At 36.1% G+C, this 26702-nt stretch overlaps 1 protein-coding gene across 3 annotated transcripts in view; it reads left to right on the plus strand.

Annotated features, from left to right (window-relative positions):
• The window catches only part of PCB (Pyruvate carboxylase), a 953241-nt gene that overhangs the window by 129887 nt on the left and 796652 nt on the right, over nt 1-26702 (plus strand). For all 3 annotated transcript variants that reach the window (XM_089592494.1, XM_089592492.1, XM_089592493.1), the window contains exon 3: nt 9439-9589. In XM_089592494.1, coding sequence (XP_089448620.1) covers nt 9439-9589 — 151 coding nt within the window. The remainder of the gene's footprint in view (nt 1-9438; nt 9590-26702) is intronic.

Below are 26702 nucleotides of genomic sequence, written 5' to 3' on the forward strand. Positions count from 1 at the left end.
AACCTGTATATGTTTGTGTGTGTGTGTGTTTGTTATAAAAGCGGGGTACATTGCGGTGTTGGGGCCTTTGTCAGTTTTACTTGCGTGTGAGCCATTTGCTTGATACGTTAAAAAATTGTCTTTTACGGTTTAAATTAAGGTAATTTATTTCTCAGTTCTACATTATTTGTATGTGTTGTTTATATTAGTCATTGTTATAATTAATTATTGTTAATAAAGCCTAAAGAGGTTGACACATCAGTCAACGACACGTTGCTTAAACGAATTGTTTTTATTTGCCCCAGAAGATCAACGAAATAAACTTATGCATATAATATGGAGGGCGAGAAAGACTTAACTATTCACAAGTATTTGTGTTGATACTGCAATAAATAAATAACTTTTTGTTTACCACTACCAACCGTAAATATAAATACAAATAACTATGCACACTTACTTCTAAATTATGAATGTTGTTATAGAATTTCAATTAAATATAGAATTGAAAATTCAAAAAGTAATAAAAATTTTAATTTGTCTATATGCTTATCGAAATTCTTTAAAAAATAAAAAATATTTTACAGCATTTAAAAGAGAAGCTAGTAATAATCCAGTACATGTCTGTGCTCATCTAGTATTTTTCAAATATTTTTTTCTTCAGACACGTAAACAATAGTTCTTTAGGGCCCAAAGTAAGATAATTTTATTTTACACTCTCTTTATAAAAAATGGCAGACACACCCGAGAATAAAGTATAGCAAGCACAATTTGAAAAACTTACCAGAGTGCAGAATTAGTTTGTCATGACGATCTTTTTGTGTTGTAGCATTGAGGAACCTGAAGATCTTTGTTACAGACTGCTTCGATTTCTTACAGCTCCGATACTGACAACAATCGTAGATCCTGGTTGCTATTTTAATCTCTAACAACAAAAAATTCAATAAGAGAACTCCAAGAACAATGAAAATTATACGAAGAATTAATAAACTCCAAGGGCTTACTGTTCAGTCTTTTATTTAGTAGACAACGTTGCGACTGCACTTAAGGCAGTCCTATTCAAGTCTGAATTATGTAGAGCAACGTCCACTTGATATTAAATAGATATTATATGTAAGCAGTACATCGAGCTGCATCGAAAACAGATGTGTTAGTTGCGCTGCTGAGTATCCAGGTTGCCAACGACGCTCTTCTCCAATGGGTAGGTAACTTAGGTCTAGTTCTACCCTGAACTTCCGAGAATGATGAGTGCCACCATTAACATAATGTTCTAACCGATAACGTCTTCGGCGGTACACCAAGAGACGTGTCTAATCAGAGCACAACCTGCTCCAACACTTCAGAATTGTGTGATTGTTTAACTATCCAACCTGGTGCCGTCAGAGAATTTTTCACTTCAAATGCAAGCTAGGGAAGACAGCTGTAAGAAATTCAGGCAGTTACAACGGCCTCCTTCTCAGTAGTCATCCTAACGGCATACCAACAGAGGAGGTATTTTTTAGGCCCACTTTCCCGACTAACCATGAGCAGTCGGTTATCCAGAGAACGACCCGAAGACGAGATATTCTTTGGTCAGTGGTATACCTCCCCCTATCACGATCTCTGTATACAGAGACTTTGAGGGAAAGAGTCACGCTGCTGGCAGCCAGCTCTTCATCATTAAAAATAATAATTAATAGCTGGAAATTTCACCACTGGCCCTTTTCAGAGCCATTATGAGTATTTACCTTCCCTACTTAACCATCAATCTCATCGGTTCTTTTAAGGGCCACATAAGTTTAAACTACTTTGCTAACAAATACATTCTTACTACCACTTCTGAAAACGATTCGTTTACTAAAAAACTATGTTAACTAAAGACAGCCACTATTAAACCAAGTCCGTCATTCACTGGCAGTCGTCACGAGCGGAGTTGTTCTTCGCAATACTGGGAACTCTGGTGACCAACGCCCCTATATTACCCTCTCGACTCTAAGCATTCAACCACGAATCACCGATCCTCTCCAAGGTCTACGCTGGGTAAGCCTAACAGCTATGAAGGGAAAAAAACTTAAGCCAATGGAGCAGTCTCCAACAGGCAAGCATCACGAACCGATCTCCCCATCTTAGATCATCAAAACAACGGAGCCTGTAAAAAAAAGTGCTTTAGACACCAACGTATTCGATGTTATACCAGGAAACGTTGGGAAAGATCTGTACAACTAGTTCCAAAGCTTCTGACTTTGTAATTATTTCCCGATCATTGTGGGGCTTTAACAGCAAGCCAGAGAATTGCTGTTAACTTCAGACAAGAAAGAGTTCATGTAAGAAGCTCACCGGTCTTTTTTAGAGCCATCGGACGTCGAACTACCTTGCCAACAAATATATTAAAACTAAACAAAGTTGATAAAAAATAGCCCTGAGGGCTCTCTTTTACATTTTCAAATAGGTAGAATATGTATTTGTATTTTTGTGGCAATAAAAAATGTCGAGATAAAGCTCCAGGACTTAGTCACTCTGATAAAAAAGTTGTGAGATAAGAGAAAAAAATTTATTCTTAATAATTATTTTGTGGAAGTCTTAAATTCTGATAGCTTTAAAAAAAAGCTCTTTTTGTAGATTATACAGGAGAAACTGCTAATCAACGGCCCTATATAGGGCCAACGATTATTTTATGGCATAAGAAACGCATGGTGCTTTTTTGCACGTATACAGAACATAAATTAAATATTTATTGAACCTTGTGCAAAATAACAGTGTTCTAAGGATATGCTTACTTTTTTTTACCTAATCCTGCTCTACATGTGTACTCTTTCAATAATTTTTTCTTTTTCCGAAATTTTTCCTGTTACAGTATTGGAAGCATTTTTTAAGCCATTTTTTTGCTAACAAAAAGCTGTCTTATTAATAAATTCATTTCCATTCAAAATTTTGTCACATTTAACGATGTGCTCTGCATGTACAATTCTTTCTCTTTGGATAAAATTTCTATGGATAATAAGTTATTTCCAAATAAACATACTTCCTCTAGTTTCAAATACATGTTTTTAATTTTACAACCTATAAAAGACAATACTATTTTAATTAGACCATACACTGCTTAGCTTGATAGAGGTAACAAAAACTTTTTACAGTAAGGCGTTTATTTCTTGGCACATTCAATATTCATTCTTTTACTTAATTTTGTTTTATGTTTACTTTGTTACAATTACATATTTTTATACAAGAATTACCTAATTTACGAGCACTTGATGTGAACCTAGTCTCGCAGCTTGCGAAATCAGCCCATATATGGCGCTGATAACTGAGTTCTGTAGGGAGTCACCCCTACTAAACATAAGCGAGCGCAAGGAGAGAGAGGATCATCTTAAAGCTATGTACAGTAGTACACCTACAGCTGCTGACCAAGTCGGTCAGACTATAGCACAATAAACTAGCTCACACAACTTAAGTCTATCTCTCTTGCTCCAGGTCATTCCTGCCTTCCTTCAGGGCAATAGTATCATTCAGGTGCCATATATATACCGTAGGCTCCAGTCCCTACAGTTCCGATTCCAATATATCCACATAATTTATTATTTTCCCAAAAAAAAGTTAGTAAAGTTGCACGACCAAATATATTGGCAAAACAAAAATTCTAGGGGTGTTCCGATAAGTAAGTATGTATCACTATTGTTGATATTTCGATGAGCTACCACACATTAAGAAAATAAGTGTCAAGTGTCTAGGTGGAGTAGAAGCCAAGATATTGCAAAATTTCTGGCAGCCTCTGATTTAATGAAAAGGTGACCACGAAAAGTGCTCCCAGTGGCTCCGGCAAGCAGCCAAGCTATACTTTACTTGATTGCAACTACAAAATAAAAAATTGTACGGTGTTTCAAAAGAAATTATGAAAAAGTATAACATTTTGACTTTATTATGCTAAGACTTCAAGTTTTAATACCAATAAGCAAAAAAGCCACGGCAAATTTCAAAAAAATCAGTAACTTTGTTCTTTTCGGTTCTAGGACACTTTTTTTTGACGAAAAAATTCTAGCAATGCAATGCAATTAGAATCATTACTTGGTTCCGAAAATAAATAAATTATATAATTATCATAGGCCTCAGACTGTAATTATAGTAAAGTAGCCTATTATTAATAAACAAACATTTTTTTTTGATATTAAAATATACAATTATCTAAGTGTGTTGGAAAAGGGTGGTAATTGAAAATCTCTCTAAAAATTTTTTGAACAATCGATTTCTTCTACTCTTTTTGTATGGAAAATAGAATTGTCCATGAACTATTGAGCCAATTGGTTTGATTTTTAAAGTACTATTTTTACATGTCTTGAGTAACATTTTTGTAAGGTTTGGGAATCCTAACTCACTTGCGACGGTAGTTATTTTATAACAAAGATTTTTCAGATTTTCGTGGTACTTTTTTATTTGCCACTTAATTATTGGTAATAGCATATTATTTTTTTTCATAAATTGTCGATAATTTAGTAGGCTACAGCTTTTCGATAAAATGTTTTTCTTTACGACCCATACCTTTTGCATATTTAATAAAAACTGAAAAAAAGTCCATTTCCAGGCACAAAATTGTTCATAACTAACCAAACTTTCAGCCGTTGTTGGTTTAAATAATATATGTTAGTTAAAATAATATTACAAAGAGATTCAAAGAAAGAAGAAAGAGCTGAGATTTTTTTGTAGCATTGTAGATACTACTACTGGTCTATCAGTTTTGTATAGTTTTGCTTGTTCTGCATTATATCTTTCAGCTAGCGACCGAAACTCAAATTTTCAGGGTTTCGGTGGCAGTGTATAGGGACGAAAGCCAATGTTTTTTTTTTCTATCAACGCGATGGTAGTAAAAAATTCTTACAGAGACTGTAGTAATGGTGACCAAAACTTAAAAGATTTTAACCTTTAATCGCTTCCAAAAATTAAAAATAGTGTAAGCGCAAATATTTATGCTGTTGAATTGAACACTGAAAACATATAACCTTTTGAATTTCAAGACAGTGATACAAACTACTGATTATTTGTCTCAAAGAATCAAGTCCTGGAAAAAAACATGATAAGTATTGAGCTTAAAAACAAAGTTAATATTGTTATACAAGAACTCATAAAATACAAGATTGCAATCGAAAAATTTTAATGGATAAAGGTGGATTAAATATGTCATTTTTTGGTTCAAATGTTGAGCATAATGCGTCCAACGTCTTCTTACCATTACTTAAGAATTATAAAATAATTAAAATTTCGATTGCTGAAAGTCAAACTTGTTTTGAATTGTATGCTACCAAAATAGTTTTCGATCTAATATTTGAAAATTAATTAAATGACGTTGTAGAAATATTTAGCTTACTATACTACTAAAAATTTTAAAAATTTTTTTTGGAAAACTATAGTATAGCCAATGCTGCTAGTGATTGGTGTTCTTTGAGAGTAAATTGTGGAAGCAATGAACTTGTCTAATTAATAGACGAAGAATTGAATTTGATTTCAAATGATGTTTGTTTAGCCTCATACTATTTACATACAATTTACAAAAGAAAACATCTTGCATTGATTGATGAAACGCTGATTGATAATATACATTTATTTTTTATTGATACGTTTAGCAAAATGGATATAAAAGGTTCAATAGAGTTTGAGGAAAAAGAAGGAGTTTTAAAAAAGTTTTTCAAGAAAGACTTGAAATGTATCGAGATTTTTTGGTGGTTTGTTGAAAACACATATCCAACATTTGCCTGATTTTGTTGAAAAATTCATACAAGTTCAGCTTTCACAAATTTAAAAAATTCAAATTACAAACGAGATGACAACAATGATACGAACAAAAACTTAAAAAAGTTATGTTATTTTTTTAAGATTAATAAATAAAAATTTGTCTAGTCATTCACTAAAAGCCAAATAGATTGAAACTTATCTTTTTTTTAAACATTATGATCATAACGTTGATAAAAAATGTAGAGACTATTTGATATCACAATATAAATAATTTAATATTCATTAAAAGTATTATAATTGGTTATACTCTGTCATTGTAATTCGTGGTGTTTTGTATGAAGACGAAACTAAGATGGTTTTGAGGTTTGAACATAACTTGCCAAGCAAGTAGCCGTATATGCTCGATCTAATTAAATATTTTGCAAGTAAGTCCTTTGGTCTTCTACAGATTAAGACCTTTCTAAACAATTAATCATTGATTAAGTCGTTTTTTTATTATTTAATTTAGTGTTTTGGCTTTAATGAACATTTAATTCACTGTAAAAAAGCTACTCATAACAAATGTATTGTTTTAAATTACAAGTTAAGATGGAAGTTGTTTAAATGTACAAAACACTTACTTTATTTGAATAATAAAAATAAGACTAATTAATATTAGAAATGTAATTCTTTACTGAGCATCTTCTTATTCTTTTTCATCCATAACATCTTGCTACCTTAGCCTGAATCTATAGTATAATATTATTAATTTCTTGGATCGCTGTTGTGTTAGCCGATTTTGTACTTTGTTATGAATTAATGTCCACTTGCTAAAGATTATTTTGAAATTACTTATAGATGCTGGTATATAAAGTATTATCTCTGCTAGCTTACTTACTTTTGTGTAGAAATAGTGTGCTGCTCTCCAAAAAACTTTCCATGATTCGTACTGTCACCCGAACAATTTTTGAAATACTCAAGTCTGATTCATGTAATTATCCAACTATGCCCGTCCTTCTTGACTTAAATTTTCTCAAAAAAAGTTATTTTTAGAGTTGCATACCGTTCATTGTCAACAAACTGGTGACCTTTAAAACTTGGATGAAAAAAATTGGCAGCAAGACTGATGGGATTTATAACTTTATCAATGTGCTCACGTAAGACTTTCTCGAAATTTCTGTTTTCCAGTAAGGAAACTTAAGCCTAAGCTACTTCTCAACGGCAAGTGCAACACTACAGTGACTTTTTTGGTAAATATTTACTAATTCACAGACAGGGTCATAATTTCATAAAGCTGTAGTTCCTCTCACTCTTAATCGTTCGTCTAATATAGTTTCAATGACTTGATGTCTAAAGTTAAATTGTTCTTTTTCTTCTTGTAATTGATTGTCTCGTATATTATCACACGTATCATTCAGATTTTAAAGACATTGCCTATGTGCATCTCTTTTACTACACCATCTAGTCTCTCCAGAAATTATCATTTTACAGCCCCCTAAATTTAATAGCTGGTATTCCAACCTTGGTGTTTTAATATCTTTTATTACATCAGAAATTTCTTCATCAAATTCTTCATTTGTTAGCGATCTAAAAAGTAAGTTGCCACTGTGGCTATTGCATCTTAAATGGCACAAGTCTACTGTTCAGCCCATATTACTCATATTAGAAGCATTAATAGTAACAACAGCGTAAATACAGATAATAAATTCACGAAGAGCGATATCATTATCCTGATCAACGATATTGCTAAAAGCTTCACCAGTCTCTCTTACACTGTTGAAATTCCAAGAATCCAAAAAGATGTTTTTCTCTAGTGTGCGCACGATAGCTAACAACTTTTAGTATTAGCTAAAGAGTTTTTCCAGCCGTCTATTGAATTATTCTATCTTGTTCTTTTTCTAATTTAATACTCTCATGAAATTTATTGCACATACCATTCAAAATTGAACCTAAAATTTTCCTTACAGAAAGAGAATAATCTGGGTTAAGTGCTTACCAAAATTTAAAAATTACTCTGATTCGACGTTTACGAATGGTACATTACAACCAAAAAAAAGTTGCCAATGCTTACTCAATGATTTTTTTTTAATAAATTAGTTAATTGTTAATATATTTGTCCCATAAAATTGAAAATTTAAATTTAAGTTGCAAACCTTTGAGGGTCCGTTTCTATATTTTCCCATGGTTTTAAGTCGAAACTTGATGGTATTTTTTGTTTTAGAGAACAATTTTCTAAAACTATCAACGTATTAAGTAATTCACTCAATTAAGATCAAATATTACATCTGTACTAACCTTTTTTTTCGTGATTTTGCCGCGTTTTAATGTTATCTACGCTTTCATACGTTTTCGACATTTCATACGATTTCGTACAGTTTTAAACAACTCACGGTATAAAACTAGGAGAATCATACAGTTACACATCCCTCATGCTGAGTGATGTTATTATAAGTATCTTTTGTTAATCATTTGTATAGATAAGACCTTACATTCGCTATAGTACAATTAACTCCAGTGCTTACTTCTTGAGTGTAAGTTGTTACATTAAGGTGGCGCTCAACGTACCGCTTTTGCTTTTCCTCCTCCATTTTTTTTTCTTTTTTAACCCATATTCATGTATCAACCTAAGCACTACATAGATACACATATGCCAAACTAGTAATGCGACCTATTTTGAAAAGCCATCGCTGGGACTAGTGTCGCTGCCATATAATATTTCTTAGTAGTTAAGCATTACCCTAAAACCAAAATAATATATGTAAAGGGAGACGGAAAATACTTTAAAAATGATTCCCTTTCCCTGTCATGACATAATACAGGATAATTCTACGAACTTATGTACGTCTCATTGCCTTTGGCCATTATGACAACGATAAAATGGTCGGATTTTTGGCTATATGAGCACATGGCTTTCTTCGCAAGCCAGTCAGTCCAATTCATTCAATGGTCAGGCTAACTTGGGTATATACCTAAGGCAGCAGTCAGACTAGACACATGATCCGGAGAACGTGGTCAGTGCATTCAATGTTCAGGCCAGCTTGGGTGTGTATCTAAAGTAGTAGCCAAAGTAGAACACATGACCTGCAGAACCCGGTAGGTATATATTTATGACCTGGAGAATATGGTCAATTTGTTTTAATTTTAATTCAACCTAGCCACCTATCTCTTACCTTGATAGCCACTTTTGTACCCCTTTTCATACAAAATAAAAGGAAGGAACATTTGAACTTCAAGTGAAATTTTAAGCACCCCCCCTAGTTTATCTGGTGGTAATGCTGACGGCCAGGCAACTAGCTTTTATTAAAAAAAAAAAATTTTTAACTCTGTGTTTTGGATGGCTGATACTTTCTATTATGACCCAAGGGTATGGAGCGTAAGCTTAGGCCTTATAAAAAATTCACTATTACGCCATTTTTGACGTAACAAAATAGTACCATGGTTGCTTGCATAGCTATATGTTACAAATATACTTTAGTAAGGCACTTAGTAAATGTGTTCAGTACCAACATATTTATTCTTTTAATTAACAGAACGTTTGATATTTTTCTTAGCATATATAAAATAGTAATTACATTTTAATGAATATGTACGCTACTGCCGTATTTATATAAGATTTATTATACTTTTACATTCTGCGAATTTTTTAGTTTTTAAGTATTTTTTTACAACCTTCTTATTGAATAGACAGTTTTTAAAATTGATAATAAAAACACATTTTACAAATGAATATTTACGTAAATCTTATAAACTGTAATTAAAACAAGTTTCACTATGAAAATTTAGGTTGCTGCTAGAAAAGCGGCAATAGAAGCTGAAGTACCGATAGTACCTGGCACTGATGGACCAGTTAACTCAACGAATGAAGCTATTAAATTCTGTACAACATATGGGTTACCAGTAATATTTAAAGCTGCTTATGGTGGTGGAGGACGAGGTAAGAGATTTTATGAAACAAAAGTTACTCTAGTTACTTTATTTTTAACTATAACAAGATAACTGTTTAATATTTAACAAGTATTTTAGTGTTGTTTCAAATTCTGTTAATTTATTTGGCTTCAATACAGACTTTTTTTTGATAAGACTCAAAAAAGCTACTAATTTTCAACATATTTCCATTTAGTTACAAAAATACATTATGATGGTCCAAAAACTAGTTTGTCAGATTCTGTAATAACTTATATTCTTTTGTAATTTTTATGTAAAAAAGTAGTATATGACTTGACTTAATTTTTAAACATCACTTTTCATTCAGCAATGAATGAAAAGATTAACTACTTTTTCATTTAAAATAGAGTGAAAATAGTTACACATGGTTGTACGATATTTGAGAGCTGACGGTCTTAGTGCCCACGTTGTGAGAATCATCTTACTAAAACGTATAAAATTGAAGATCAGAATACTTACTTTTACAAAAACAGTAAACTTAACTGTAAAACTTTTTTACGAACAATATGAGAAATATAACTAGCAACTAATTATGAATGAACATTGAACTGATACTAATGCAAATATTTAAAAAAGTTGATACAAAACGACTGTAATAACTACCACATTGCATACTTTAGAAAATGGAAAAAATTTATCGCATTTAATCTATAAAAGCCATTTTTATCTTAAAGACCAGAGAATCTTGCTTTATTTTTACGTTTTGCAGTAAAATAAGTGTTCTTTTATTATTTTTTTTGTATAAAGGTTTAAAATTTTTGCATCTTTCAAATGGAAAGTGTAACTACATACAAACTGACAACTTGATTTAATCTCTTACTGCATTTATGCTTATTTTTTCATTCTCTCAACCACTTATAGTTTGCTCACGTAATTAATGGAACAGTCATGACTTTGGAAACGATATACAATAGTCTTCTTATTAAGTTAATTTGTCTTGTCATTGGATGAAAGGATGAATTTATTAAATTCATTGCATACATTTAGGGATACCTGTACATTTAAGTTTTTTGACGATGGGAACAATTAAAAAAGAAGATTATTAATTAAAAAAGTGATATTAATATTTCTTGTTGAATAAAAGGTTCTCAAGTTATTAGTGTTTTTTTTAATTTTCATCATTGAGTGAGCAGAGCCTACTTTTTACACATTTTTCAACAAAATGTTGCGTTGAGTCATCTATCTGTTAAATCCTTTAAGAAGTACAAATATTTCTATTGTGAAAACTTTTATGCATTAAATGTTTTACTTGCGAATTGTTTTTTAAAATCACCAATGAGTGCTCTAAAAAGCATTGACTTAAATCTTCGATACATTCGATCATCGATAAAACTAAACAAATCTTCTATGATCACTGTGATGCTTGACTCAACTAATATATTTTGATGCCTTCAACATCTTCTCAGCCTTACGTAAAGAACTTGTACCACTTATAAACACTTTTTAAGATAAACAATTTTAATAGTAAATACTTTTCTATGATTGAATCGTGGGGCCTCAAAGCTCTCTTCTCGGAAAAGTTCGAAGCGTGGGCCTTAAACTAGGTTATTTAAACTAGGTTATACTTATTTTTGGACTCAGTGATGCTCTTGGATATCAGGAGTTTTGTAAACTAGAAATAGCCGATGTTGAAGATTCTGGAAAATATTTTAATGTGACAGTTGGAAGACCTGCTATTTGAAATACTTTGTGATTGGACCTGACTTTCATTAAAAAGTCCATCCATACACTTTTTTAAGACTAACTTATATGTTTACATCCATTCTTTTTATTACTTATATTTGAAGCCTTAGACAGTTTTCGAACGTGTAACATCAAATGACGAATCATTTTTTCCTGTAATACCGTGACAATTTCTTCTCTTGTTCACGAAAGAGTTCTTAATGTAACCTTGACGAATAAAATCTGTCTTTTAGCCACTAAGTGACTTGACTGAAACCAAATTAACACGTAAACTTGAGAGTAAAGTTGCAGTTGTTCTTAGAAATGCATGCCCAGTATACTTTTTTAGATCTTTCAGATTAAAATATAATGCTATAGTTCTGGAAACTTCCCTAATCTTGTTTTTTCCAATATTTTGATTTAAGCACTTACCATTGCGATAAGCAATAAAAAGAATGGATGTAAACCTAAAAGTTAGTCTTAAAAAAGTATATTGATGGACTTTTTGATGAAAGTCAGGTCCACTCACCAAGTATTTCGAATAGCAGGTCTTCCAACTGTCACATTAAAATATTTTCCAGAATCTTCAACATCGGCTATATCAAGTTTACAAAACTCCTGATATCTAAGAGCATAACTGAGTCCAAAAATAAGTATAACCTGTGTAATTGACAGTAGAGGGATCGACAACAATAAAAAGGAAATCGTCTCGAAGTTATATTTTGCTGATTTATTTATTTGAAAAAAATACACATTTGCATCCACGCGCCAGCACTTACCTTTATCTTGGTCAACAACACCCTACTGGCTATCCCTACGTGTCCTCTCGCTTCCCCTACTACGCCCTACGCTCTCCCCTTGCGAACCCTTCCATCTATCGCTCTCTCGTGGAACTAGCTTCACGCGCGCCATTTAGAATACATCGTCGCATTCGTCGCTCGCCGCGTGCTGACGTTATGTTGCAGAGCTTATATTATAACACATTTTATTATTTTAACACAACATTATTTGCGATTGAACGGTTGAAGACTATAAAGATATAGGTAAATCTTTAACTAGTCGTATTGTAAAGAAGATAACAATAACAAACTAGAAATAGGATTTGACGGGGAAATGTACCTGTCACCTGACGGCATAGGCTGTCCAGTGACAAACCTACCCGGGTTCGACCCTCATCAACAAGCCCGAAGGCACGGAGTCTCATGGTTACAGTGGCGTGGTGGCAAACGAAGCATCTACGCGTCGTCCCAGTGTCGGTACATCTCCTCCGCATGTAACATACTACGTTTAGCTGGCCCTTGCCCTTAGCTTTAACCGTCCGCTCACAATCTTAAGTTTCCTTAAATTCTAGTTGATTCTTATCCTCATTTCCTTACATACTAGTTTTCACATCAAGGCGTGGGAATAAGTACGGGCCGCGTCACCCACACTTATACCGATGATTTGGTCACTTACAGTCCTCCCCTTCGTACAAGAGGATCAGGAGACCGCAACCACTTGTACCTCATCACGGAAAAGCTTCTTGACTACGGCACGAATATACTCCACACCGACTGATCTCACTTTTGCCGCACGTTTCACTTTGTCTGCACCCACATACACCTCAACCACCGTTCCCGTTCGCCATACGTTCCGTGGAGTCTGCAAATCTACAATCAAGACTATATCGCCTCGTTTGATTTCGTCGGTCGTATTTTGCCACTTCTGACGCTGTTGCAATGTGGGCACATACTCTTTCAACCACCTTCGCCAGTAAAGCTCGACCAACACGTGTGCTCGCTCCCAATCCTTGCGCGATTGAAGACGAGGGGCGCTACGTGTGGGCAACTCTACGGTGCCTGTTGAACTGCCTAGCAAAAAATGGTTAGGCGTCAAGGCCTCATTATCGCGTGGATCAACGGACACATGGGTCAACGGCCTGGAATTCACCATGTGTTCAACTTCTGTCAGCGCCGTGTGCAGAACCTCCTCGGAAGGAGCTTTATTGGCTAGTGTCGCGTGGAGCGCGACTTTAACGGAACGTATTAGTCTCTTCCAGACGCTCCCCATGTAGGGAGCGTCCGGTGGGTTGAAAATCCATTTCATGTCATTCACCAAAGCGTAAGTGTTTTGTTCCGACCGATCGATTTTTGTTACAGCCTCCACGAGTTCTGCACACGTACCTCGGAAGTTGGTGCCATTATCGCTGTACATTATAGCTGGCCGCCCCCGTCGCGCAGATATTCGCCGCAAGGCCATAATCGCAGAACCCGTATCTAAGCTAACCGTGACCTCCTCGTGTTCCGAGCGCGTCCCAAGACACATGAATATTATACCCCAGCGCTTGACCCTACTGCGCCCTATCTTGATATACAGAGGTCCGAAATAATCAACCCCACAGTGGATGAAAAGCCGCTCTCTATACGCAAGTTGGCCTTCGGGTAACGCAGCCATCAACGGTGCCTTTGGATGCGCGCGACGCAACTTACATTCCCAGGCATCCGTTGCAAACCGACTTAACAGCGGGGCGTATTCCCACAACCGAATACCGTTGCAAGATCTCATTAATTACCGTTTCATGGTTCACATGCAAACATCGACAATGATAGTCGCGTATTAACGCGCGTACTGCAGAGTGCTTCCCATCAAGCACAATCGGAGTTTGATTGAACTCAACATCTTGTATTTTTGTTACTCGCCCACGTATTCGGAGCAGACCCCGTTCATCTACATACGGCATATAGCGCGATAATTTGCTTCCCGACGATATTTTCTTCCCTTGCTGAAGGGATTGCAATTCCCTTTGAAAACTGTTGGATTGTGCACCTCGAAGGATGTACTCTATGGCTAACTGTTTCTCGATTTCCGGATCGCATATCGGTGGCTGTCAGGCCAATCGCCTGAGAAATTTGCACTCACGTCGCGCTGCTATAATTAGCCCCTCCCACCCTAGCAATCGTGATACGAGAGGCGTATAGAACTCATGGCCAGATTCAGTACAAACGCGTTCCGCGCGCCTTTCTCTTCCATCAAGCGATTCCTGTTCCGCGCGCGTCAGAATTTTTGCTACCGGCCACTGATTTTCACGTAATTTTGAGAATGCAGGCCCCTGGAACCATGTAATCGCCACGTCGTCATCGATCGCATTTCCCCTTGTAGCTAGGTTGGCCGGGTTTTGCTTGGTGGGGACCCATCTCCATGATGCGCCCACTGTCCGTTCGGTGATCTCACCCAATCGATGCGCGACGAAGACCTGCCGTACCCGTGGATCTCTCTTCAACCAAAGCAACACAATCTGCGAATCTGACCATAAATATTGTTGCTCACACGGGATCTCTAACTCCGCCCTTACCGTATTTAAGAGGCGTGACACTAAGACCGCTGCCTGCAGCTCTAGTCACGGTATAGGCAATGTCCTGTCAGGAGCAACACGCAATTTTGCAGTTAAAAGTGTAACTTGGGCATTGTTGTCATCTGTTCTGCAGCGTAAATACACGCATGCCGCGTAAGCTCGGGTACTCGCGTCACAAAATGCATGCAGCTGGGCGCTCTTAACTTCCCCTCCTTTGGAAGTGATACACCGTGGGATACGTAATTTGCCGAGCTCCTGTACGATCTTCAACCACACAAGCCACTCCTTAAACTCGTCGTCCCCCAGCGGATCGTCCCACCGTATCCCGCTACGCCATACCGCCTGCAGAATCAATTTCGTTTTTAGCGTGTACGGCCAAAGCAGTCCCAGTGGGTCGTACACTGACATCATAACGCGTAAATATTGCCTCTTAGTTGGCCGCGCACTACCAGTTAACAATTGCTTCGGAATATGATCTATCCCCACATTAAATCCCAACGTGTCGGCTGCAGGGTCCCAGTACATTCCTAGTTTACGCTCTGGTTTACCGTCGCACAACATCGTCAGTCTGAGCCGTACACTCGCTCGTACGTTCCCACTGTCTATGTTTATCGGCTCGTTACAAGCCCAGCTGTGCATCATAAAGTTGGCGCGCATATTTATTTCAATCACGTCGGCAACTAACGTTTCTAACTGCGCTGCGGATGGGCGACTGACGAGATAGTCATCCACGTACGTATTTACTACGACACTGCGCGAAGCCTCCGGCTTCAACGTTTCAAACTGTTTGGCATTCACGTTCTTTACGTAATGGGCACTGCACGGCAACGATTTAGCCCAAAACTAATCGCGTCATTTCGTATGTTTGCGGGTACCCGACTCTATCGCTCTCTCGCCACAAAAAGCGTAAGGCACCGCGGTCCTCTTTTCGCATAACAACACGGAGAAACATATCCTTAATATCCGACTTGCAGGCTGCCGTGTACTGTCGAAAACGTAGCAGTACACCAGGTAGCGATTGTAGGAGGTCTGGCCCCACGTCCAGCTGGTCATTAAGACTCACGCCATTCGTCTTTGCTGCTGCATCGAACACGAGCCTAACCTTATCAGGCTTGGACGCACTTGTTACCCCAAAGTGCGAGAGATACGACAAACGCGTGGGAGCTATATCACTGGTTACTTTTGTTGCGTACCCCTGGCTGATGAAACGGTCCATTTTAGCGTAATACAACGTCGCATACGCCTTGTCTTCATCCAACCTCCGTTCGACAGAATACAGACGTTTTAAAGCCGTTCTGTGACTGTCAAGAACGAGGGCTGCGTTGTTTTTTCATAACAACCCGGTCTCCCATCCCACCTCCAGCGGATGCGTAGTGCGTTCTAAAATATTTACTGCACGCGCATCAGCGGGATTGGTTCTTACAGATTCGCGCACTCCTATACTCCCGACTTGAAAGTACTCCCGTATCATACAACTGATATCGTGCAGATCGCTCGTACACGACTCACAGGTGACAGTTGTTGCCATTACCTTTGCTTCATATGAGATTTCGTTACGATGCTTCTGCCTGTTTATTTGTACGTGGCTGTGAGCTACCCAACCTAATGTGGTCAATGAAAGCGCTACTCCTATGTCACGCACGCAATGCACCTCACGACTCACCAACAGCGACCAATTGTCTTGCCCGATCAATATTCGTGGTGTTGCATCGGTATACGGTTGTACAAATATGCTCAATTCTCTGGCGATCTGCCTTACCAATTGTCGCGAAAGTATTTGGGTAGGAAACGACAAGGCAGCTACAGCTAACGCCTTTATTAACCGCGCACCGTCAACCCCCTCGATGTCAAACTGCACACGCTCATACATGGAACTCGAGTCCGCTATATCTCTTATTCCTCGAATATTTACAACAACCCTCTCTCCGCGTACCCCGATCTCTCTGGCTAGCCCGGCATCAATCATCGTAATTGTGGACCCGTCATCTAACAACACATGCGCATCCACCGCACGTGTTGGTCCACCGACGCGCACGGGAAGTATTTTTAATAAAGCAAATGGCCGGACTAGTCATAGAGACGTGGTAGCGTTTTGCGACGTTTTGTTTGGCTGGCTTTCACTTGATTGATTACAAGGGCCTCTTTGTAGTGAGGAGTTGTCTGCCGTAGTACGACTACCTTTCGGCCTATGCAGCATTATGTGGTGTGGTCCCGCACATTGCTCACACTTCGGTGCCTGGCATGCTCTTTGTAAGTGCCCGGACGCCAAACACCTGTAACACCTGCCAAATTTCTTAACTAACAGCCATCGCCTTTCTACGGTCTCATGCGGAAAATTATAGCAGTTAGCCAACGTATGGTTATCACGCCTACACACCGGACAGGCATTGGGTTCCTGCACATCGCGACGCTGTTCCTCCTCCCCCTCGTCAACAGCCACCATCACGCGTTGTTGTTTGTTTACGCGAGGGGCCTTGCAGCCAGAACTTCCGCCCTGTAGTGGTTTCGCTTCACTTGCATTGAGCCCGAAGAGACCCCCCGCTACCACGCATTCGGCTTCACGATAGAGAAAGTCAGCCATCTTTTTTAACTCGGTTTCATCTTTTTTGTTGTGAGCCACGTACCAGTTACACTTGTACTGAAGTACCGTCAGGAGTTTATTACCTACACTCTGCGCCAGGTCCGGGCTGTGCAAGTACCCTATTAATTCGAGACTTTTGAAGGCAGTGACCACGTTTCTTAGGGATGACACAAACTGAGGTAACGATATCAAGCCACTTCCTAAAGTGGGTAACTCGTTGAGATCATGCACAATCTTACGCGCGATTCGAGCGTTTCCATAATTGTCGATGCCCCACGACCCGTAGCTAGCAGTGCGTGCACAACATGGCGTGCCTCACTTTGTACCACAACAAACAAACACGCCACATTTTCTGCATCGGTATACGCGCCCGCCTCTGTGCTTGCTGCGTACACTTGCTTGAAGTGCCGCCATTCCAATATATTCCCAGTGAAATTGGGCAGCGTTTAAGCATCTGTCAATCGCGTTGATAAACGCGATTCATTTCTAGAAATGGAACTATTTTGCACCGCACGCAAGGTAGCTTCAAACGCACCAGCGATCTGGGCAACCAGCTTCTGGTTACCTGTTGTCGTCGCATGCTGGTCGTTGCGAGTGGACTCGGCGCGTGGTCCTGTTCCCCCAGTATCGTACGCCGTATTCTCAATCTCCTCGTTGAAACCGTCGATGCCGATATCCTCACCAGGTGGTTGATTGAGTCTCGCTTGCAGTCGTTGGATGATTTGCAGGATCTGGGTTTGTTTCATCAAGATGGCTCTCTTAGCGTTGTTCACCAGGTGCTCTTCCCCGTCATCGTTAACTTTCCTCTTTGGTCCCATCTCCTTTTCTTAGACCCTCTATAGGATTACCCTTGTAATCCCGGGTTTCAGCACCATTTGTAATTGACAGGAGAGAGATCGACAACAATAAAAAGGAAATCGTCTCGAAGTTATATTTTGCTGATTTATTTATTTGAAAAAAATACACATTTGCATCCACGCGCCAGCACTTACCTTTATCTTGGTCAACAACACCCTACTGGCTATCCCTACGTGTCCTCTCGCTTCCCCTACTACGCCCTACGCTCTCCCCTTGCGAATCCTTCCATCTATCGCTCTCTCGTGGAACTAGCTTCACGCGCGCCATTTAGAATACATCGTCGCATTCGTCGCTCGCCGCGTGCTGACGCAATGTTGCAGAGCCTATATTATAACACACTTTATTAATTTATTACAACATTATTTGCGATTGAACTATTGAAGACTATAAAGATATAGGTAAATCTTTAACTAGTCGTATTGTAAAGAAGATAACAATAACAAACTAGAAATAGGATTTGACGGGGAAATGTACCTGTCACCTGACGGCATAGGCTGTCCAGTGACAAACCTACCCGGGTTCGACCCTCATCAACAAGCCCGAAGGCACGGAGTCTCATAGTTACAGTGGCGTGGTGGCAAACGAAGCATCTACGCGTCGTCCCAGTGTCGGTACATCTCCTCCGCATATTACATACTACGTTTAGCTGGCCCTTGCCCTTAGCTTTAACCATCCCCTCACAATCTTAAGTTGCCTTAAATTCTAGTTGATTCTAATCCTAATTTCCTTGCATACTATTTTTCGCATCAAGGCGTGGGAATAAGTACGGGCCGCGCCATTTACACTTATACCGATGATTTGGTCGCTTACAACCTAGTTTAAATAATATTTATACAATTAACTTTACAACTACTAATATTTTTGAATCTTTTGATAATAATTGTGTTGATCGATCATTACATCAAAATACATTAGTTGAGTCAAGTATCACAGTAATCAAAGAATATTTGTTTAGTTTTATCGATGATGAAGATCTGAAAGCCAAGTCGAATGAAAAAAAAACTGCAAGGAATGTGGGATTACTTTACAATACCTTTTTTTAACCTCCCTTGAAGAAAGGAAAAATGGCAGTCAATTACCAATCAGCATTGACAGCCCCCTACATCCCCTATGGAGACTTCTTGCAAAATAATCTTAGATTCCGTCATTTTCTTACTCATTGTGATACATCACGATTTTTGTTCAATTCTTCTCGTCCACAACATACCCGTTAAATACCTTCTACTACCCCCTATGCATTTTTTTTTGACCCCTGACGCAAATCACACCACTTTTCGATATCCTGACGGAGACCCTACCGATCTTTACGGACCATCATGTGCATACACACGTCAGCGTATCATGCAATTTGTTGCATTTAATTTACATACAACTTTTAAAAATACAAAAACTAAGTAAGTATTATCTGTCTTATTAATAACAGGTCACAATTTTTGTTTAAACTCCCCACCGCTTCTCCTATACGATTTTCAGAGGACTTGACAGAGACGTTACTGATCTTGATGGACCCTGATATGTAAACATACGTGTGCGTGTCATATACGTATACAAGTTAAGTACAATTTTGTTATTTTTCTTTTCTTTGGATTGAGCTTACTTTTTTTTAGGCCTTTTGCCACTCTGACAACCCCACAGCTGTCCCATGCTTCCCACAAATCCATACCATGTCACGCCAAATGTTTGATCTACACCACCCACCCTTGCATCCCATTACGTCATTTTTTTGGAATTTTACTGATATCCTACTAACTATTGGTGACCCAGACACTTAATCCCCAAAATTGGCTCATACATACATGTATCAATATAAGCGAATAGAATTTGCTAATAACACATATTATTAACATCGTAAGTGTATATAAATATTGTTTTTGGTCATCTGCCTTATATTACTTTTTTATCAAGATCATTTTGTCTTACTGCAAAGCTTAAAAATTGAAGTAATGATCTAGCTAAGTACACCATCCACTCTGTTACAAGCCACCACTGTTATAGATTAACTTTCATCTTTTTGTTCTAGTGGGATTAGTTGCTCGTCTCTAATTTTACTATACATTTAGTATTTATTACTTGGTAAGGTTCTGCTCAGGATATTTAAAAATACAATTGCAAAAACAGCAGAGGCAACAAATAAATCAGCAAAAATAAAGTTGTTAGAAACTGGACAAGTAAAATTTAAATTAAAGGAGAATTAAATTACAGAAAAAATAGTGGTAGAGAGGGAATGCCTCATGCTTTATGTATTAATTATTATTAGTAAATAGGGGCTCATTCAATGTTTATTTGAAGCTTTTATCTAATGTATTTGTAACTATACATCCACAAGACGGCAAAATCGCACCAAAGATACTCCTGAATATCTAGCACTAAAGATCCTTTTACCTGGCATATTGTGTCTATCATTATATAAAATTACCCGAATGGTAATAACCTCATCTATTCTGTATGATTATACTCCAGTTCAGATCCACAGTATTTAACAAAAATTAGCGTGTGATCACATGGAACGTGCTATTTGGAATACAAAACCATTTACGTTCAGGAAGTGAAAAGAGCACATAACAGTAGCACGAAAGTGACGTCTTCTTCTTTTACGGGTTTACATTGTGACCTATTCTGGGTTGTAAGCTTTATGTGACCACAGTCGTAATTAGCATTATTATTGAAATTTTTTAATAAATTTAATTTTGTTTTCCTAAAACTTATTAGAAGCTGAGTACAAAATTTTCCAGCATAAAAGCAGCCTGAGTTGAGATAAAAAAGGGCTGCCAATCTCAATTGCATGGGCTAATTTAAGCAAGTAAGCCTGGCTGTAGATGGGTGTACAAAATAATTACCAAGATACAATGGAAATTATACAAAAATTCGGAAAGCCTGAATTTTTCGTAACTGTTACATATTCCCTAAAATGGAATGGAGTAAAGCAAGTTGTAAAAAATTTGTTGAAGGTAGAACTCCTTATGACATTCCAAATAAAACTGTCAAATTGTTTGATATGAAATTAAAATCCAAACAAGACCGCACAAGCTAGCAAAGTATTTTCAAAAAAGAAGTTTCTTACTATAGATGGATAATCAATAATACAAGTCAATATTTCTCTATATTTAATTATGCGCAACGTTTCGGTAGCTAATTGCCACCTTTATCAGGTGCCTTAACAACTATAAGTGTGATAAGTATTGCACATAGTGTTCGTCAACGCTTTTAATACGCTACACATAAACAATCTTGTTTTTTGTAATGTGTATATTTGTCGTTCTTTGTTATGCTTCAGTCATCGTATATAACTGTGATATTTTTAGTTGAACCTGTTTATTATTTTAACAATGTTTATACCATGCAACTACAATTTGTTTATTAGTGTTATTGTAATAATTGTCACATATTTATACTTTTACAAAAACAAAATTGTTTATGCATAGCGTATTGAAAGCGTTGACAAACACTATGTGCAATACTTATCACACTTGTAGTTGTCAAGATGCCTGATAAAGGTTACAATCAGCTACCAAAACGTTGCGCATGATTAAATGTAGAGAAATGTAGACTTGTATTTTATTTATCATCCATCTATTATTTACTTTACAAGTGATTAATTTTTTTTTAAATTTCTTATGTTTAAGCAATTGAAACTAAAAAAAAGGAATACCCCATGCTCACATTGTTGTTACGTTGCATTCTAACAATAAATTTCTCATTTTTTTATTTATTTATACCTACCAATTTATTTACGTATGCAAAAATTATGTATCCCACTAATAAAGAAAGCCAAGTCACGACAACCCTTGTAACCGCTAACCACGAAAACTACTCAACTAATTTTGCTGAAATTTTGCATACGGGTTCATCACACCACCTAGATGATTATTGTATTTTCTTATCTTCAAAAGATTTCTAACAATACAAATAAATCAGATAACAGTTTTTAAAAAATACGCGTACTTTCCACTTTATTTTAGTAGGATCTGCTAGGTGGCATGAAAAAAGAATTAAAACTACCTACAACAAAAGTAAATGAGCCCGGTTATAATATCCCCGAACAAATGGTCAAACAACAAATTCGTTCACTGGTTGAGCATTAAGAATAGAGTTAAGTCGTGCAGCTAGGTGTCTCGCCTACCAACGACACACTGCTTAAATGAATAAGCTACTTACTTTTTAATCCGTCGCAAACCACTAAAATTTTCAAGTGCCACGAATAAAAGGCATTCTGAACGCCAACGTCTCTGATATAATACCAGAAGATGTCTAGCCAGAGCACAATCTGCTCTAACAATTGGAAGTTTCGTGGTCGTTCTTTAACTAATCTAGCGCTACCACAGCACATTTCACTACATTAGCAAGCCAGGGAGAACAACTCTACGAAAAGTGGTAGCCACATCAGTTAGAAATTTTATTAGCCTCCTTATTAGTAGTTTGTCTCAATGACAGACTCACAGAGGAGATATTTTCTAGTCCCACTTCTCTGATTAACGGTAATCGGTTGGTTATCCAGAGAAAGCCCAAAAGACAAGATCTTTTTGGGCCAGTGGCGTATCTTCTTCCAGCACGATCTCTGTATGCAGGGACTCCAAAAGTGAGAGTCAAGCTACTCGTTGGCTTTTTATTATTGAGAATATCAGTAAGGAATAACTGACAGTATCACCACTGGCCTTTTTCAGATGCATCATAACTCTTAAAGCTTCCATATTTACCATTAATTTTATCGGTCCTTTTTGGGGCAATCTAACGTTAAATTACCTTGCCAACAAATGTATTTTAAAAACTATTTTTGACAACAATTTATCCACCAAAAGACTATATAAAGCCAGTCACTATTTAGTCAAGTCAGTCATTCACTAGTTGAAGCTACGATCGAACTTCTTCGTTACGAGACTAGAAATCCCGTCAACTAACGACCCTGCACAACCTGCACTACCTTTTATACTTTAAGCCTCCAACCAGGAATAACCAATTCTCTTTAAGGTCCGCGATTGGTAAACCTAATAGTAAATCTATGAAGGACAAACAAACTTGAGCAAACGAGAAAGTCTTCAGTAGGTAAGCATCACGGACCAATTTCTCTACTTTAGATCACCAAAATGACTGAGTTCTGCAAAATAACAGGTGCTTTAGAGATCAACGTCAGTGGTGTAACACAAGGCGATGTTAGGAAGGAGCTCTTTAACTAGCTTTCACGCTTTAGACGCTGTATTTTTCCTTTAAATCAGTCTGGTGCTACAAGAGCAGGCCAGAAAAGATTACCCTGAGGTATCTAGACAGTCAAACTTTCAGGAAACTTCAGTCAAAAAAGTCTTTATCTCACCGGTCTTTTTTAGGGCCATCTATTGTTGAACTACGTTACCAACAATGCATAAAATTTATAGCAACAACAAAGATATCGAAAAAAAATTTGTTTTAGGGCTAAAAAAGTTTTTAATAATTTTGAGACTTGCAAAAAGCGAATTCAGAGAAATACTCTAAATATACACATGTATATGCATCAAAAAACGGACGCAGAACATTCATTGAGATAGAAGAAATGGTGTTGAAATCGACTTATAAATAATCCATTATGTGATACACCAGCTTTCCATTATTACCATAACATTGATTACCTAAATCTTTCAGCTTTCTAAGTACATGGAACAATAAGAACTGGTATTTATTGTAGTACTCAAAAATGAGGACTACGTCTCTAGTACTTTGTGGCTCTAATTGTTAAGTTTTTGAAAAAAAAAATTTCTTAATAAAATATTTTTTATGACTTTTAAAACTTAACAGCTTTTACAAGTAACTTTTTGTATTATTTCAAATATAATAACAAGGTTAAGTGCAAATCAACGGCCCTAATAACCATTTCATAGTGTTAAAAGTGCAACGTACTTTTTATCATCATTATTTTGTCTTTTTTTTAATTCTTTGCAGATTAATATTCGATTGAATCTGTATGGATTCTTAACAAAAACTTTTTTGTTTCAAAAAGTGTCAAGAATTGATGCAAAACATTCAACATCATGAGTCAGCGCACAATGTTAGTCCACTTAGTGAATCTTGCGCGATTCCAAGACGGAGGGCCACGAGTCAAACATATGCTTCATGGACCTCAAAACGAAAATAGTTCTTGCTTTGCCAGAGACTTAAACGTTTGTACAAAAATCTTCGCAAAAAAATTGACAAAGTGATTTGTTGTATAGAAAAAAAATTATAATGCATAGTACGAAATAATGATGATGGATGTGATACTTACGTACATAATACAAGAAATAGTAACGAAAGACTTACAGCTTACAATTTTGTGGTAGTACCCAATGATAAAATTTTGTTAAATTAATAAAACTGTCATATTAATGGTGAATATCCCGCATCCATTTAAAATATTAAGTATATTTTCAATGATATTTATTAGGAAAAAAGTCAAGCGGTTTGTAAAATAAAAAAAAGATAAAAATGCGAATAAAATGATATAGAAATATTTGATAAAATATAAGAGTATGTAGATGGTCGTTATTCAAGCCCTACAAAAGCAGTTTGAACATTACAGGAATTTCTCCTTTTTTAAAGAAGTCATTACGAATTTAATATATCAGTATACGTTGCATAAATCAAGAATAGCATTAAAGAAAAATAGTATGTTCAAATGAATGGAAATCTTCGAGACAACTTTGACGGCTTGGTTTAAATTAAATAAAAAAAGATAGTTTTGAAAGAAAAATTTGCTATGTCAATATTCTAAGGTACTACTGTTTTTACTTTAGTAATAAACATCTGATTGACATGGAAACGATCTTAAAATAATTTAACAATAGGTTAACTTAACGTACGTTTTTTTAGGTTTCACAGCGTATTTTTTTACAACTTATTTTAAATCGTACTAATGAAGCAGAATGTTTTAAAAACGTTAAAAATCAGTCAGCAAAATTTTTTTTTGTGCATTCAAAGATGCTACTTTTACTTTAGGTTTAGGAAGACACGATTCTTATATTTAATAACGTTTTTGAATAAGCATGTAACGTTATGCTGCCATGCCTATTGACAAAATTTTATGCCTGGCTCCGAATGTTTGAAGATATTTGTAACAAAAATTTATTGAAAAAATAAAAAAAATTTTATTGGAAATAATGTAAGTAATTCAAATTTAACACTTTTTTCGTGATCTATGTAACAGTGGGCATCATGACGTATTATAACATAATAATGTTTGGATTAAGAGAAAACTAAAGAAAATTATGAACAAATATTATTATAATTAAAAAAAAATTTTCATAACAATTTAAATACATAAGTTTTAAATAAAAATTTACATACATAATAATATGAAATTAAGAAATAATATTTTGGATAAAAAATGTTTCAACAAATGAATCAAATACATATAAAAATTTTAACACAAAAAACCAAAATCGATATAAACAAGCTGTTTTGGCAAACGTTTTTTTACGGAAGTAAAGTCATCATGTATGTCTATGACCAAAAGTCATCCTACATAGGTTTTGCAGTAGTGGCTCTTATTTATTGTAATACAGACTTTATGCAGGTAAACATATTCTTCCAAGTTGACAGCAATGAATATTTTGTTTTTCACTTTGCCAATATTTCGCACAAAAAAATTTACTATGTCAATATTGCTGAATACTTCTGTTTTCATTGAGTAACAAAACTTGTGTGGAATGGAATCAAGTTAAATATAATTTAAGAACAGATTAATTTAGTGTGTCCTAGGGACTTAAAGACTTTTTGGTAAAACTAATTTTCAATTGTAATAATGGAGCATACTGTTTTATAATATCAAGAAAAGTTGATGGAAAACCTTAAAATATATTTAAAAATGCTGATATTGCCTTAGATTAGTAGGAACATGATTCTAAAATTCATAATATTTTTGAAAAAGCATGTAACGCTAGTTTGCCATGCCACGGAAGAACTTTTCGCACGGTTTTTAATGTCTAAAGTTATTTGAGGCGAAAATTTATGGAAAAAATTTAAACAAGCTCTTAGCGAAAAAGTAACAAAAGCATAATTGTAAGAAAACGTATTTATTAAGTAGTAAATCATTATGTATTTCGTTACTGTTTTGTTTTATCAAACTTAATGATCATGTTTGTTCCAATGACAGAACATTTTTAAAAGTATTAGTAGATATTAAAAAATTGAGAATAAAATCATTGCAAGGGCCAAATTAATAAAATCAACTGACTTTAATTCTGATATTTTTGGTTAAGATTTTAACTTTTTAATAAATAATGATATACTTACTTCTCATAACACTTATACTTAATTTCTTGATAATAAAATTTAAAATCATGTAAATGGATAAATTAAAACGTATAACAGCATAGATCACACTACTAACAAGGCTGTTGAAAAATCTGATAGCGATATTTATAACATTTTTCCAATTGAGTTCAAAATATTTGTGAAGGCTTGTCCCCACATAAGCTAAACAATTATAACAATTGATACTTTTAACACTGCTTCTTGACCCAAAAGCAAAAAGAGGTGCCGACGCAGTGTTGCCAAATCACAAACACGTACGTCATCATTGTTCCTCTCACTTCTTGGGTTTCTTCTTCTGAAAAAGGGGGATTGGCATTGGAGTTTATTAACACACAAACAAATACCTTTCACAATTTCCTTATTCAAATCACTTAAGGCTAATACACAGTATCTTTTTACGCCATCACCTTCACC

The sequence above is a fragment of the Copidosoma floridanum genome, unplaced genomic scaffold, assembly GCF_036245765.1.
Source record: "Copidosoma floridanum isolate Cflo_tuat_1 unplaced genomic scaffold, Cflo_Japanese_pri ptg000018l, whole genome shotgun sequence".
Lineage (NCBI taxonomy): Eukaryota > Metazoa > Arthropoda > Insecta > Hymenoptera > Encyrtidae > Copidosoma > Copidosoma floridanum.